This window comes from Lichenostomus cassidix, chromosome 6 (assembly GCF_008360975.1).
Source record: "Lichenostomus cassidix isolate B80296 chromosome 6, HeHo_3.0, whole genome shotgun sequence".
NCBI classification, from domain to species: domain Eukaryota; kingdom Metazoa; phylum Chordata; class Aves; order Passeriformes; family Meliphagidae; genus Lichenostomus; species Lichenostomus cassidix.
Genome location: NC_139487.1, coordinates 12,458,167 through 12,473,597, shown reverse-complemented (window position 1 = coordinate 12,473,597; position 15,431 = coordinate 12,458,167). Strand labels below are relative to the sequence as shown.

General features: G+C 57.0%; 1 protein-coding gene and 1 long non-coding RNA gene across 2 annotated transcripts; both read right to left on the bottom strand.

Annotated features, from left to right (window-relative positions):
• Positions 1-559: 559 nt before the first annotated feature.
• LOC146435223 (uncharacterized) lies at positions 560-5,336 on the bottom strand. Its single transcript, XR_014853177.1, has 2 exons — positions 4,866-5,336; positions 560-935 (listed from the first exon to the last, which is right to left on the bottom strand). It is a non-coding gene; the product is annotated as an uncharacterized LOC146435223 (long non-coding RNA).
• A 6-nt stretch (positions 5,337-5,342) lies between these two features.
• Positions 5,343-10,531, bottom strand: KAZALD1 (Kazal type serine peptidase inhibitor domain 1). The gene is made up of 5 exons (XM_085064986.1): positions 10,389-10,531; positions 8,292-8,892; positions 6,928-7,088; positions 5,800-5,947; positions 5,343-5,585 (listed from the first exon to the last, which is right to left on the bottom strand). The coding sequence occupies exons 2-5, from the start codon at positions 8,791-8,793 to the stop codon at positions 5,500-5,502; spliced, it is 897 nt and encodes a 298-aa protein (XP_084921112.1). The 5' UTR covers positions 8,794-8,892; positions 10,389-10,531; the 3' UTR covers positions 5,343-5,499.
• Positions 10,532-15,431: the final 4,900 nt, after the last annotated feature.

Here is a 15,431-nt window from a genome sequence, read left to right as displayed (position 1 = left end):
TTGCTGCAGCGCCAGCCACCAGCTGCTCCCCATGCCTTGCAGCATCTCACCTTGCACAACCTCACTGTCCCCAGGAGGCTCAGCTTTCCCCTCTGCCTACCTTTAAAGGCAGCCCAGGGGTGATACAGGCAGAGTGGAAAAGGGTTGACCAGGTGGAGCTGAATTAGGAAGGGATGTGGGTGAGAAAGTATCGGAGAGAGGGACTAAACCCAAAGCTTTAATCTGCCCTTGAAAGCAAGTTGTCATGCCAGGATAGAGCTCTTCCCTGGTTGGCTAGGCAGCTGTACAGGGTGCAGCATTTCACATCTTACCCTGTCCTGGCAATAATCCCCATTTCCCACTGGTCTGGCTCACATCTCCATGCACTGCCCAGGACTCCTGCAGCCCCAGCTCAAGGAGCATGTGGCAAATTAAACCCAGCTCTGTGTGTCCCTGCAGCCAGCTCGCCCATCCTCCCCCCACAGCTAGCACCCCACCACTTGCTGTGACTGATACAGGGAACCTGGTGCTTTTATTAAACTCTTTGCTTCCTGTTTTAAGCTTAATAATAAATTGCATGTCACATTATGGCTGTGTTTATTAAAACCCATTGGCGTGGACTCTGCTCTGCAACGGCATTTGAATTATTGAAAGCAACCCCCCATGGAGACCTATTTGCTGCAAATGCAGGAGGATTTATTTCCATTCTGTTTATCAGGCAGCATAAGTACTGGGTGGAGGCAGGGAAGCCGTCCTGCTCTTTTTATATTCTCCCTGAGCCACTGCAGCAGGGTGAAGAGGTGCCATGCAGAGAACAGGAGGAAAAATGCCACCTCCCACAGGGCTGGGGACAGGTTGGGGACAGAAGTCCTGGGGATACCTGGTCACTCTGCCCTGAAGGTCTCTCTGGCTCTGGTTGAGTTCTCCCCATGTAGTTGCTTCATGCCTCAGTTTACCTGTTTACAGAAGAAGGTTGCAGTGCTGCTTCCATCCAGGCACAACCAGTGATCAGCTCAGGCTCAATGAGCCTCTGCCAGAAGCCATCGATCTCCCATTGGAGATGCTCACTGTGCAGGGTGGCCATGAGGGGTGTTGACCCTTTTGCAGCCCTAGCTCAAATTAGACACCCAAGGATTGCAGCTGAACATCTCCAGGCTCTGCCTCATCCCAGCTCTGCCAGCAGCAGCCATCCAAACCAGTGTCAAGAGGATGCCTTGCCTCTGGTGATCATCCCAAGAGACAGTTCAAACTCATGTCCCCTAAGATGGCATCGCCCCTCCCAGCAAAGCAGAGGTTCTGCCAGGGGCAGGGAGAGGGCGTGGAGCAGGCATGGGTGGATTTGAGGGTCAGGGTGCTCCAGGGGTGCCCAAGGCCCCGCATGCTTTTGCAAGCTGCCCAGCGCAGTGGCAGGGCCCCGCGTGGCCGGTGGCTTTGCCAGGAGATGGCACTGTTTAACGGCTAATCACGGCCGTGGCCCAAACATGGACTTTGGGATGGAGGCACAGATGCACCACAAGAAGAGCGGCCAGCAGGTCGAGGGAGGTGATTCAATCCCTCTACTCTGCTTTTGTGAGACCCTGAGTGCTGTGTCCAGCTCTGGGACTCCCAGTGTAAGAAGAATGTGGACCTGTCCTGGAGCGAGTCCTGAGGAGGGCCACAAAGATGCTCAGAGGGCTGGAGACAGGCAGAGAGAGTTGAGCCTGAGGAAGAATAGGCTGAGGAAGAGAAGGCTCAAGGAACACCTTAGAGTACCTTCCAGAACCTAAAGGGGCTATAAGAGAGCTGGATAGGGACTTTTGACAAGGCCATGTAGTGACAGAACAAGGGTGAATGGCTTTAAATGGAGAGAAGTTTAGATCAGATATTAGAAAGAAATTCCCTTTTGTGAGAGTGGTGAAGAGCTGGCACGGGTTGCCCAGAGCAGCTGTGGACACCCCAGCCCTGGAAGTGCTCTAGACCAGGCTGGATGGGGCCCTGAGCAACCTAGTCTAGTGGAAGGTGTCCCTGGTCAAGTGGAAGGTGTCCCTGCCCATGGCAGGGGCATTGGAGCTAACTGACCTCTAAGGTTCCTTCCAATCCAAACCATTATATGACTCCATGTGCCTCCTGCCCAGGACCAGACAGGGGCAGGTCCAGCACCCCCAAGGGCACAGAAGGACAGACACAGCATGTGTTTGTAACAGGCATATATTTACTTGCCAAACTTGGTGGGTTCTCCCTGCAGACCAGAAAACCCTGCAGCTTGGTGGCTGCTCAGAGGGTGCACCTCCAGGGTCTTTCCGGTGCCAGCAGGACAAGCCCCACTTCCTTTGCACCTAGGCTAGCAGTGACCTCTGGTGCCCCGGGAGGTACCCACACCCTGCTCATCCCAGGAGGTGTCAGTGCTGCCCCCGGGCCAGTGGCCACCTTAACACTTCCCAGTCCAGCTTTCTCTATCCCTGACATCAGCCTGACCTCGGGGCTGATTGGGTGCTCTGAGTGCAAGCGGCTCGGCTGGCAGGAGATGCTCAGCCCCCTCTGCCACCAGAAAGCAACTACCCCAAAAATCGGCCAGCAAAGGAATTTGGTGCTGCATGCTATTGGGGCACACCCTCTGAACCCACGTGGACACCAGGTTGGTCAGGTCCCAGGGACCCTCCAGGTGCCTGGAGCTGAGAACAGGATCTGCAGAGCCTGGGGTGACTCCCCTGTTGGGGCAGGGGCTGCAGGAAATATCTGAGCAGCCAGCAGCAGAGGTGACCAAACGTTTTTAGAGCCAACAAATAACCTCAATTAAGCTCTGTGGCAGTGACCGATTCCAGCCGTGCAGCAATATTGGTTCCTTTAATTTTTAAGTGGCTGGAAATGGCAAGACTGGGAATGGGGTTAGGGAGACACCAGACCCCTCTGTGTCCCTGGAGCTGCTCTGCTGCCCTTCATCTTGGGGGGAGTGGAGCTCAAATACTGGCTGAGCTTCAGCCTTCCAGTCAGACAACGCTCTCCCTCAGGGGGATCTGAGGAGACTGGGAGACACAGCCCTTGGTTTGGTTAATTTTGGCCAAGGGCTTTTTCTTAAGTTCCCACCTCTCAGACACCACATCCCCCCTGCTCTTCTTGCCAGGCAGGAACCACCAGCATCCCCTGCCAGCTACCTACAGGGTATGAAGGCACTGGGTGTGAAGCTGAGGGGAGCAAGGACTGAGGCCAAAACGCAGTTGCCCAGGCAGGGCATTGTCCTGCAGAGCACATGGAGAGCCAGGGATGGAGTGTGTGACCCACCCGACACTCTCCAGCCAGACCAAAGCTGTATCCACACCCAGCACAACCTGGATTCGTGCCAACACCAGCAGGGCGAGCCTGGCCCTGAGGAGGGTTGGCATGGCAGCCCTGGCCAGGGGCCAGCCCCGGGCACCGGCAGGGAGCCCAGCAAGCAGCTCTTGACTGCTGAAGCTCCGGGAAGCTCTCGGATTTCCCCGTGGCAGCCTCAGCCTTAGCATGGCCCAGTTCCACCAGCTCATTTGTGTGCGAAACAGTAAGAGGTTCAGGATGGATAAAAAAAGGCCCAGCTCCTCTGAAAGGATCTTTTACACCCAAAAAAAAATGCAAAATAACAGCCAATGGCACACTTCTGTCCCTGGTCCCTCCTGAACACCCTCCAAATCTGATGGAGCAGCTGGGGAGGATTCTGTTATGCTGTTGGATGGAAGGAGAAACTGAGGCACGGGTGGCTTTTGCATTTCTCTGGCTGAGAAGGGGTTTGCTGCCAGAGAGGCCAGGCACTCAAGCAGGCAGGGCAGCAGTGCCTCGTCGAGCTGTGGTACAGGGAGCCAGGACTGGCCCAGCCTCAGCTTCTACAGGAATTTTGCTCTGCTGCCAACTCCAGACAAATCCCTTTTATTTGCTTGTTCAGGTTTCAGTGCTGTAATTGTGTGGTCTGAGCCAGCTCTCAAGAGAAAAAGGAAGAAAAGAAAAGAAAAAACATGTGAAGGAGAGTAGCACAGCACCCGAGCTGCCAGCCTTATTGCATCCTGCCTGCTCCTGCCTGGGGTCTGGCCAGTCCTTTCCTCACAGGGTCTGGCTCCCTGCTGCACCTCTGGACCTCCCCGGAGCTGGGACTGAGTAACTGGAAGTGGTTTGGTCCATATGGAGGTTTTGAGCACCAGAAATCCTGTAAATGCTGCTGCTTTGGGAGGTAAAGCACCCCTTGAATGTGAGCTCAGCCCCAGTATGCCCACAGGAAGGGGTCCTGACTGCCATCTCTGGGCACTGATCAGGACAGTGGAGCTCTGAGCTTCCTTCCTGTGCACCCCCCAAATAGAAGTTTTCTCTAAATCACCAGCTCTGGGAGGTAGGTGGGATTTTTTTTTTTTTTTAAATATAGTGTTTCCAGTGGAAACTGGGGCATCCCTGTCCTTCACCAGCTAGGCACGGAGCCACTCCAAACTTCACAGGGCTGTGGTCACCAGGGTGGAGACCAGAGTGTCGCAGAATATAGAACCCCAAGATGAAAACGGGCAGCAGCAGGATGGGATCCAAACACATGGGAGTACAATGATCTGGGTTGATGCATCTCCTCTGCACAGGAGATGGTCTGCTGGGCCTCCCCATCCCCATGTGGGGTGAGAAGGGTAGGACCCACACCAGGACCAGCTGTGAGCACTGGGATGGGCAGGAGGGCTCCTCAACTTAAACACCCACAATGGGCAAGGTAACGCCCACAGTGTTTGCACCCTCCTCACCCCCATAATCATCCTTGTGGATGCAGGACAGTTGGCTAGCTTTGGCTTTGACCTACATGTATATTTTAAACAACATCAACTGAAATGACAAAGGAAAGCATGAAGTCAGTCAAAGGCATGGAAGGGAAAACATGAAGTCAGTCAAAAAAAGGCCAAAGTGTTTCTGACCACAAGGGCGGTTCAGCTGGAGAAAAGACACCACTGAAAGCCACGAGTGTCTGGTTTCCTCAAATCACTACTTCTCTGGTTAAAAACAAAACTGAAGAGAAGGATGTTTTGGCAGCAGGTTCCTCAGGTTCTGGGGAGAAGCTGGGATGTCTCTGTGCTTGGGGGATACAGAGCAAACATGGGGGTGACACACTGGTTATCACAGCCAGGCCCCAGATCCCTGCTCCAGCTTCCCCAAAAATGATTCATACAGGGCAGGGATGCCCCTGGCCTGGCTTCACTCTCCCAAAGGGTCTTGTCTCCATCCCCAGCACCAAGTCCTCATCACACAGCACAGCTGTCCCCACAGTGTCCTTTTTGTCTCCACTCAGTGCCAGAGGACAGACCTACCCTGCTCCAGGCAGAGCTGTCCCTGGTTCCAGCCCTTGCACCAACCAGCCAGTATCCCACCCCCCAGCACCCCTAAAGGATGTGTCACCCTGCCCCCCCACCCCAAAAACCAGGCTGGTGTGCCAGGATTGTTCAGAGAAGGAGTTTTGGGCCAGAGGGTGCTTGCTCCAGAGATGTCCCCAGCCCCCAGGGAAGGGTCACTGTGGGCAAGGTGATCTCTGCAGCCGGACATGCCATCTCTGGGCTAGTAGTAGTCTTCCTCACTCTCCCCGTAGTCCTCAGGTGTCACGTGGGGCTTTGGCAGGGAGAAGTCCGTCAGGTTGAGTTGGTCTGAAATGGCAGCATGGGGACAATGTGACATTGCCACCCTGCAGTGCCTATTCCCTTCCCCACCAGGACCAAAGCCAAACCATGCACAGCAGCTTTCTGGGGCATCCCCAGCACAGCCCTATGCTCCAGCAGCTCCTGCCATGCTGGGGCACTCTGCCCAAACATCCCTTCCCTCATCCCCATGAGAGCACGGGGACAAGGACATGGTGCTCACCTGGTGTGAAGACAGTCAGGCTGGCCAATGCCACCACCTCCCCGACCCTGTTCCTGGCGAAGCAGCGGTACGTGCCCTCATCTGTCACCCGCACACCCTGGATCTGGAGCCAGCCTGTCACTTCATATTTCTGGGGGCCACCTCTGAACTGCAAGAAGGGGGGATTTCTGTTAGCACTTGTAGCAGAAGCAAGAGGGAATCTGTGCCACAGAGCCCTGGGTCCCCTGTTTCAGCAGGCAGTAGTGTCCCAGGATTGCTCTGGCAGCAACCATGCTATTTTCTGTTTATCCCCAGGAATAAATAAGCTTTTCCTGACCCAGCTGGGCCGCAGCTGTGTTTGTAGGCTGCTATTATGGTGCAGTGGCCAGGGGTGGAGACAGTAGGGTTTCTTCCAACCAGGCAGGGTAGCCTTGCTTGGGGTGAAAATCTTTGGTCAGACCTGGTGACAGGCTATGGGGAGGCTTGAAGGACAGAAGTATGGAAAGGGGCCACAGTGACAGGTTCCACCTGCTCCCCTGTCTCCCTCCATCCATCCCACCACAGTTTCTTCCCTGTTGGTGCCTGGCTGAGGTGCATGGCCCCTTTGCCTCTGCCCACACCCTCTAATAGCTAGGTGCGCCCAGCTGGGTGCTATATTTGGGGCTGGCCACAGGCAGGATGTTGACCCCTGGGCCTGCAAGCTCTGGGAGGGAAGCCCTGCTGATGGGAAAAGGACAGGAACTGTCTGAGTGTGCTGGTAGGACCAGAGGACAACCCAGGGTGGAAGGCACTCAGGAGGTCCTCTTCTCCAGCCCTGCCAGTGGGACTGCAAGTGAAGCCAGCAAACTAAAGGCAGGGAGGCGGGAAACTCCCTGTTGCAGCACTCTGCACGTCCCCAAAAATATGAATAAGTTCAAAAACTACTAGAGGAAATCACAGAAGAGAGCTATACTGATAGACTATTGAGACACCAGACCTGACTCAGTAAGTCCTCATGGTATGCAGCCTCCAGTCACCCCTTCTCATGCCCAGGCAGCCAGGCTTGGCCATTCCCAGAGTATGACCACTCTCAGGTCTGGTTGTCCATGAGCTCTGAGAAGCACTGGGTCATTCTGGGGTTGTCTTCAATGCCCTAGGCACGCCCCTCACCTGGACAGAGATGTGTGGGTCATCTCCAGGCAGCAGCATCTCTGTGCCATCCTTCCTCCACTCGATGGATGCCATGGGGTAGGCGAAGACCTCACAGCCGAAGATGACATCCTGCCCGGTGATGTTCCATGTGTCATCGGGAGGAGAGGTGATCTGAGGCTCTGGGGAGAGGGATACAGGAGAGCAGGGTGGGCTCAGAAGAGGTCCACCCTTGGCAGGTCCCATGGGCTCTCTTGGGCTGGTCTCTGGAGCATCACCATTTGGTTCACACATGGAGATGCTGGGACCCTTCCCATGCCTCTCTCCTCTCCCATCCATGGCAGACCCTCACCTTTCCCAAGGATGTGGTCCCTCCTCACAGCTGGGACTGGGAGCTCCCTCCCCAGCCCTCCCCACCCCCAGTTCATGGAGGGTTGCTATCCCTGCTGGCTTCACTCTCCCTGCCTGTGCCCTGATGCTCAAGGGACACATGCAGCAGGAGCAGTGTCATGACAGCAGTGTTACAAAGCAAAGCTCTCCTGAGCGATCGGAGCACACTCCTCCTGCAGGAGAAAGGCCAAGGGGCACTCATCCAGCCTGAGGCTGGTGAGGATGGATGAGGTAGTTGAGCTTCCAGCCAAATGAGGCCTCTGCTCTGACACAGAGCTTGTGCCAGCAATGAAGGGAGTCAGATAGAGTCAACACCTCCAGGTTCCACGTCCCTTCTCTGGAGGGACAGAGTGAGGACTACCCTTCTTACCCACACCTGCTTGGTGACCTGGCCGATAGCATGAGCCAGAGGTCAAGGGAAGGTCTCTACCTCCAAATACACCTGTGGAAACACTCAAGAACATGATGATCTACAGAAAATAAGGTCAACCTTGACATCCCTTGGGCTGTGGTGACAGCACTGGGTGACATGTGTCGGACTGGGGAGGCTGGAGCATGGCCTTCCTGCTAGACTGTCCCCTCTCAGCCCCCACCTGTGTTTTAAATGGGAGATGGAAATCACACAGCCAAGCCAAACCAAACCCAGTTTCGTTTTGCAGGAGGAAGGCACATTTCTCGGGAGCAACAGGCCAGCGTGAACCCAGCACTGCCGCCAAGAATTCGCTAACAATTCCCTGGAACTTCCCCATCTGCTCCAGCAGCATTTGTTGCTTCCCATAAGCTCCACTCCCTCTTGGCGAAGCTGCTCCCACATTTCTCCAAGCCCTGGATCTGCAAGGGGCTCCCCCAGAGCAGCAGGGTGGGGGAACTAGGTGGAGCCTGACACTGCATGGAGCAGCCTGCAGTGCTGTCATGTCCCTGTGGTTTTGCTGACAGCTGAAACAGCTAAGCCAGAACCCCTTGCTCCCCTCTTCCCACAGCTCCAGAGGCACTACCTGACTCACAGGGACCCTCGTGGGCCACAGTGAGGTTGGCATCCGGATGGGCACGGGCAGCCTCCTGGAACCTGCAGATCTGGGTGTAGGTTTTGCCATCGGAGCCACAGAGGGCCAGGTGGGAGATGCAGGCACACTGGGGCTCGGGCACCTCGCCGTGACGCAAGTCCCCAGCATCCAGCCGGCACTCCAGGTGCTCCCCACACTTGCCGTAGAAGTGGTTGGTGTTGTCCAGGTCGCAGATCTGTCCCTCCAGGTTGGCACATTCCCAGCAGCAGTCGCAGGCATCCCGCACTGTGCCAGCCAGGCACCCGCGTGGCATCGGGCACTCCTCTGGCTGGCACTCGGGGCAGCCCTCCCCTTCCTCCAGCAGCCGTTGCCAGCCCCGCTGGAGGTAGTCAGAGGCGCTGGGAAAAGCCTGGCCCAGCTGGAGCAAAGCCCAGTGCAAGCAGAGCAAGGAAAGCACGAGGAAAGAGATGCTGAGGGGCTTGGCTTCAGACATCCTCACGGCAGCTCCTCTATCGCAATCCCACTATCACTTGGATGGGGATTTCTGGCACTGCTCTGGTCTCCCTGTCTAGATCTGAGGAGCCATCCTGGCCTGTGAGGAGGGAGGACATGTGTTACTGGTGCAGGAAGTGTCTCCCACTCTTTCAGCTCCTGGCTGGCTTGCTCGAAGTACCAGCACTGCATGATGTGCAGGGGAGGGTTGGGCCCAGCCTCTCTCACCCCCAGCCCTGTAGCCACAGCCTTTGCAACTTGAATCTCCTCAAGCAGCTCCCCTGCCCTGAGACACTGAACATCTTCTGGAGGGCTGAACACCTGATGACCCCAGACCCACCAGGTTTCATCCTTGTTCTCTTGGCAGCCCAGCATGAAAAGTCTAGCCTCCTCTGACCCTGGCAAAGCCTGGGAAGCCACAGGGCTAGGAGGGCACTGGACAGGCTGTTCTACAACATTATGGTTCAGCAGGTTCATACTCTGCTCCTGGTCTCCTGTCAGAAAGCTACTCTCAAGCCCCTTTCCTTTCCCCATTGCTTTGCAAGGGTCATGAGCCCTTTTTTCTCCCTCACCATCCACACAAGCACAATGGAGTGGCTGATCCTGCAGACAAGATACTCTTTCTGTGCCGGAGGCAGCCGAGCCAGGAGGATGCTCCCAATCATTCCTGACTTTTGTTCTCCTTCCCTCCCTGTGCTGTAACCCCTCTTTTTAGGCACCACCTACCTGAGCAGGGAAAAATATGCCCACTCCCCAGAAGTTTTTGTGACCCTCTGAGTTATCTCACAGGCAACTGAGGGTGGGCATGGAGGAGCTCAGTGCACAGGCAGTGGACTGATGGCAGACACAGTGTGGTCAGCCTGTACCAGCACAGCAGGGTCCCAGCCCTCAAACCCCAAGCCTGCATTACCTACTCAGGATAAGAAGAGGCTGATCTGCTCTGGGCTTCCCATCTCTGCTGGGGGGGAAAACGTGGCATCTCAGAGCCTGTCCCCAGAGAGGGTGGCGAATCCCTTTGTGAACATCCCTCTCTTCTCCCTGTTACACCCTGGCTGCCTCCTCTGAAATGGGGGAAATTATGGTCCCCTGCCCCAGGGCGACACAGCATAAGCGAGAGAGGCTGGGGAGGGGACGCAGGCAGACAGGCTGTCCCCTCCCCTCCCGCTAGGAACAGTACCGAAGGGAAAGCTGCAGCCCACCCCCCAACTACACCCCGCACTCTCGGGGCTAACACAGCCCAGAGCTGGGGTGGGGATGGCCCGGGTAGTGGGTTACACATATGTACACCCCGGATAACAAACCGTGAAGATTTGACCGGTTTACCAGAGACCACCGAGCCCCCCAGGGGTGGAAAGGGGCAGAGGATCCCAGTGCCGAGCCCTCCCCCGGCCCACCCTACCCCAGTCTGTACGGGGCAAAGCTCCATCCCCCGGTGGATGTGGGGGGCCAGAGAAAGGGTACGGGGGAACTGAAAAGTTGGTCTCTGGCTCCCCACGACTGGGGTGCAGGCACTGGGGGTTCTGGAAGAGTGCTGGGAAGGGGCACGACGTTCCCCGGGGCTCCCCAGCAGCCACCCCTCCATAAGCCGCCACTTACCGGAGGCGCCGGTGCCGGCGGCCGCGGGTGTGCAGTGGCCGTGGCGGCGGGGCTGCTGGCCCCCGGGGCTGCTGGCCCCCGGCCGCTCCGGCACCGCCGTGATGTCAGCGAAACGTGAATCCCCCCGCCCCTCTCCGGGCCCGCGGCCCGTCCCTGGACCGGGACACGGGCTGGCCGGCACCCCTTCCCTGCCGGGGTCCCGCTGCGCACCGCAGCCTGGCCCCGGGGCTCTGCCGCTCCGGCTCCGTGACACAGGCACCTCCCCGCGCACCCCCACGCTGGGGTCACCCCCAGCCGTGTGCGGGACCTGGGCTAATGCTCCGCTCCATCCACGGGGCAGGAGGGCACTGGGGTACCCTCTTGTGCAGCCCAGATTTGCAGGAGTCCTTGGGGACAAGTGAACGGGAGAGGTGGGCATGGCTAAGGAAGTGGTCAAAAGCATCTCTCAGCCTGTAATTTGGTTGGGAAACATAGACTGAAAAGCTGAGCAGCTGCCGTAAGTCAATGGGCCATAACTCCCGGGGAATGTCTGCACTCGCCCCACAGCAGGAGCCAGGTTTGAAGGGGATGTTGGGCTGTAAACAACGGTGTTCCCTTGGCTGGAGTGGAGCTGTCGGGAGCAATGGTGGGGTTGCTCCATGCCACAGCAGTACAAAACCCGTGTGCACAGGGCTGAGGCTCCAGACCTCCCCAGCAAGCTGCCTTGCTGCTCCCTGCCTCAGTTTCCCTGGCTCTGAGGAGCGGGGGAGCCAGCTTGCCTTTGCAGCACAAACATGCACCATGCATTTGCATCTTGCTCCGGATGCTGTGCCGGGGAGATCACACAGCCCTCTCCTCTCCTCCAGGCAAGGAATTCGTGGGATTTACTTCCCCCGTGAAGCTCAAGCAAAGTAGGACCCCTCTAAGGATCTGGTTTCCTTCACTATGCTGCAAAAATCTGCTTTTGCTTTCCAACAACCTCCTGCAAATTCGTTCCGGGTTCCAGGGCTTTTGCTCGGTCACGTTGTGAATCCAGCCATGTCTAACGATGGAAAACGCGGCAGGCTTCAGCCCCCTTAAATCTGTCTTTGCCAGCCAAACTCCCCCCTCCAGCCCCCTGCTGCAGAGTGGGGTTTCCTGCCAGCTCTGCCTTCAGCCTCACGTCCCACTCCCCCTCTGTGGCCCCCAGCCCCTCGGCTCAGGGCTGCCTTCCTCTTTGGCTCTCCTTGTCCAGCCTATTGAGAGCAGTCCCCACATGCCACACGTTTTCAGGTCCAGCATCCACGAGCTGCTGAGCAGCTGGGGCTGCAGCTGCTTTGGGAAAAGAGAAAAAGTCAGGAAGGGCTGAGCTTTTCCTACACACAGCCCCAGAGCTGGGTTAGAGCCTGAGCAGAGAGGAGACAGACTATAGGTGAACCAGACAGGGGTGCTGAGCCTCCTGTGCTATCCCTGGCATACCATCATTCCCTTCTTGGGATGAAGGACTCCCTGCACATTCAGGCATCCCTGCACCAAGCACATCCTCACTTGCTTCACCAATGCTCCACCAAGGGGGAAAAGCAGTGGGGCAAGCAGTCATGGAGCAACACAGCCCAGTACCTGAAAGCCAAGGGCAGCTCAGCTCAGCTCAACAAGATGGAGCTCAAACCTGGCAGTTAATTAAACATCCTGCTTAATGAGACTATTGAATGTGCTAATAAACAGTAGCAGCTATGAATGAGGGGTGGAAGATCTAACCTGTGCTTAACGAGTTCTGCTCAATCACACCTCAAGTCAATCAACACAGCCCTACTGCAAATGGGGTTTGTGGCTCATGTTGCTTGACAGCTTTGTGGGGAAAAGGGTGGCCTGCATGGCCTGGCACTTGGTTAAATTGCATTCCTGGCTCCCTACCCGTGCTGGCTGGTTATGTCTCCTTTTTCCTCACTTTCCCTGGGCCTGGTGAAGCTCCTGCCATTGGGCTTTGAAGGTTGAGCCTTAAGCACCAAAGCTTCCTCCTCCCTTCCTGCTGGGTTGCTCCCCATCACTGTTTTCCCATCTTGTGATGGTCACATTGAAGCCAGGAGTCAATGGGTGCTCCTGGAAGACCTGCCTCTGTGGCATCCTTCTGCCATCAGCATGAAATACATCTCGTCCAATCAGGGGTACCACACTGCTCCTGGCCTCAATGACTCCTCCACAGCTTTGGGCTGATGTCCCAGACCACCCCACAGCAATCTGGGGTTTATGGCAGATGAGGCCAAAGGAAAAATCCACTTTGGAAAAAAAACCCTGGGCCAAGTGACTCAATGCACTTCATGTCAGGCAGGGCTGGTGAGCGGCACTGGGGCTGGGCTGGTGGGGTTGAGAATGTGGCTTATGTCACAGCAGAAGCAAATGTCACCAGAGATGCTGGGATAGAATGCTGCCAGCACACTGCCTGAGGCCGTGGAGGTCTCCTGATAGCAAACCAAATCTCTTTCATTTCACCACAAATACACTCTCTGTTTCCTGCCGTCTGACAGCCTCAAAAAGCTCGGTTCTGGCCAGCCCACAACAAGGCTGTCGAGGGGTCCCAGCCACATTCCAGGGCTCCACTGAGGGGACAAGGCATGGGCAACAGGCAGGTCCCCCCCGCCTGCGTACCAGGCCGGACCCGCTCTGGGAAGCAGCCAGGCTCAGGTTTCTCCAGGCTTTTCCAGACCGAATTCCTCTGAAGAACCTATCCGTCAGCAAATTCTTGGGGAAGCGGTTGCAGCTGTGTGCAGGGTCAGCCGGCCCCGAGGCGCGATGGCCGAATGGCAAGGGACGCCCCGGTGTCCAGTCTGCTCGGGCTCTCCGGCCAGAGCCGCGGCTCAGCTCCATCTCCGCAGCAATCACGCCGTTTCTTAAGGTTTTGCATCAGCCCAAATCTAATAACCGGGAGGGAGGAACCGAAAAGGCGGCGGGGGCTGCATTCCCGGGATGTCCCCGAGCTGGCACGGTCGTGCCAACTTTGACACTCAGGTGCCGGGTGAGAGCGGCTCCCACCGCCCCGTGACCCGCCCGGCTCCTCCCGCGGCAAACAGGAGCACCCCGCAGCCCCTGCATGTCCCCGGGGGCTGTCCCTGCACAGGGTGCGGGTGGCGCTGCGGGCAGGCGGCTGCGGCGTCTCTGCTGCCACCTCCAGGGCACTGCTGGCCTCGTCCCCGGCCCCTTGCGGTGACACTGACCGTGCACCTGGAAGCTGCAGAACCTGGAGTAATGCATGGACATCTCAGCCCCACCACCCTTGTCTTCCTGCACGCTGAAAGCCCCCTATGAGCCCAGCCTGGGAGCCTTACCGCAGTGTAGTGTCCTGCGGGGCTTGGGCACATGCTCCTGTGATGGGGGGATCCTGTGTTCAGCCTGCCCTGGTGCTCGGGGCTGCATGGCCCCCCAGACGGGGTGGGTGCTCCGGAGGGTGCTGCCAACTCAGTGGCACCACTGCCCCTGTCGCCTTTGCCACCCTCCCTTTCCCCAGCCTCCAGAAGCGCCAGCAGGGCTGGGACACAGCCAGGGAAGGTGACCCGCTGCCAGCACCCCGGCACCCCCTGCCACTGGGGACTGGCACTGGGGAGGGGGAGCCTGCCCACTCCCCCCTGCAAGAGGCTGCCCATTTCCAGGCGTCATTAAAGAGCAATTAGCTGGAAATTAAGCTGAGAACAAGTATTGATTAGCTCATTAAGGCTGGGGGAGCCGGCTGAGGCGGTAGGAATTTCTGCCGCTCGCCCTCATTATGGGCAAGGTTAAAGCATGTGGTCGGGCAGCTCATTAAAAATGCCAGGGACCAATCGATGTCCCCAGCCCAGTGCCGCCCAGCACCCCCAGCACCCTTGGGGACATCCAGCTGCTGTCTTTCTGGGACTGGCCCTTGACCTCTGTGATGAGCCAGCCCGGGAAGGCACTGAGCATCCTTGCTCCCCTGCAGAGGCAGCGGGGTCATCTTTGGGCTTGTAAACCCCTCAAAACTCACAGAGCAAGTGAGTTTTCTCTCCACCAACCAGGGAACCCACGGGGACAGGTTCCCCCTAGCGCAGTGAAGTGACTGAGTCTGTGGGCTCACTGCACTTCTGCAGCTCCAGGAGAGAGCAGACATCGAGGCTGGTTTGCAGAGCAGCACCCAAGACCTGCAACGCACCAGAGCTGAGTTTGTCATGTCTCTGTCTAGCGGTGCCAGCTTGTGCAGAGGGGGGACAGACCAAAGGGGATCTCAGGCAGATCTACACTGTATCCCACCCCCACAGCTCTGGGGGGGGGCTCTTGGGGTGAGCCCAGACTCTGCCCAGCCAGACCCATTCAGCTGGACCCAGCCACCCCGAACATCGGTGTCTCTGGTCCCATGTCCCTCCCATTCTCATCCCTGCCTCTCGTGGCCGCCAGCAGCTCAGGGCCAGCTCCCAGCCAGCACACACAAGGAGGGTGTCCCTGCAAAGCTGGATGGTGTGTGTGGGAGGAGGCAGATGTCATCATTATTTTTGTTTTCTTTACAGTGCTCTGGAAATATATTGTATTCTCAGATAATCCCGTTCAATTACACCACAATAAAACACATAATAAAAACGTAATTCATTTTTCCTGAGCGCTCCATCTCCCTGTGTCTTGGCAAGCTATTAAAAATTTGTCTTCATTTTTCTGGCAAGAGCCTTGTACCTTTTCATCTTTAATTTATGAGAGCAGAATAGCTACTGACAAGCCCTTATTGCATGGCGAGGGGCTGCATTATTTATAAGCCGCCAATGGCTGGCTCAGGGGAGATATTTGCAATATTCCGGGGCTAGGAGGAGGGGGACAGATCCCTGATGTGCCTGTCCCAATCCACTCACTTCCCCACCCTGGGTGGGTGCTGAGTGCAGGTGTTCTCTTGCCTGCCCCTTGAAGGGAACAGCCCCAGCCTGACCTCTGCCAGCCCCTGCCAGCTGTGGAAGCTGTGGCACAGAGTGGCTTTGGGCTGCCTGGTCCTTACGTCGTCACTGCTACATCTGCCCAGCTTGGCTTTTGCAGTGGCTCTCGCTCCTCTGTCCTTCATCACAGGGCACTGCAGAGCACAGTTGCCTCCATCCTTTC

Excerpts from the sequence above, each read along its gene's own strand:
- KAZALD1 (XM_085064986.1), bottom strand. The coding sequence starts at position 8,793 with ATGTCTGAAGCCAAGCCCCTCAGCATCTCTTTCCTCGTGCTTTCCTTG. Across the intron at positions 7,089-8,291 it reads CGAGGGTCCCTGTGAGTCAG|AGCCTCAGATCACCTCTCCT; the intron begins GTAGTGCCTCTG and ends CCCTCTCCCCAG. Across the intron at positions 5,586-5,799 it reads CCTGACTGTCTTCACACCAG|ACCAACTCAACCTGACGGAC; the intron begins GTGAGCACCATG and ends CTGCCATTTCAG.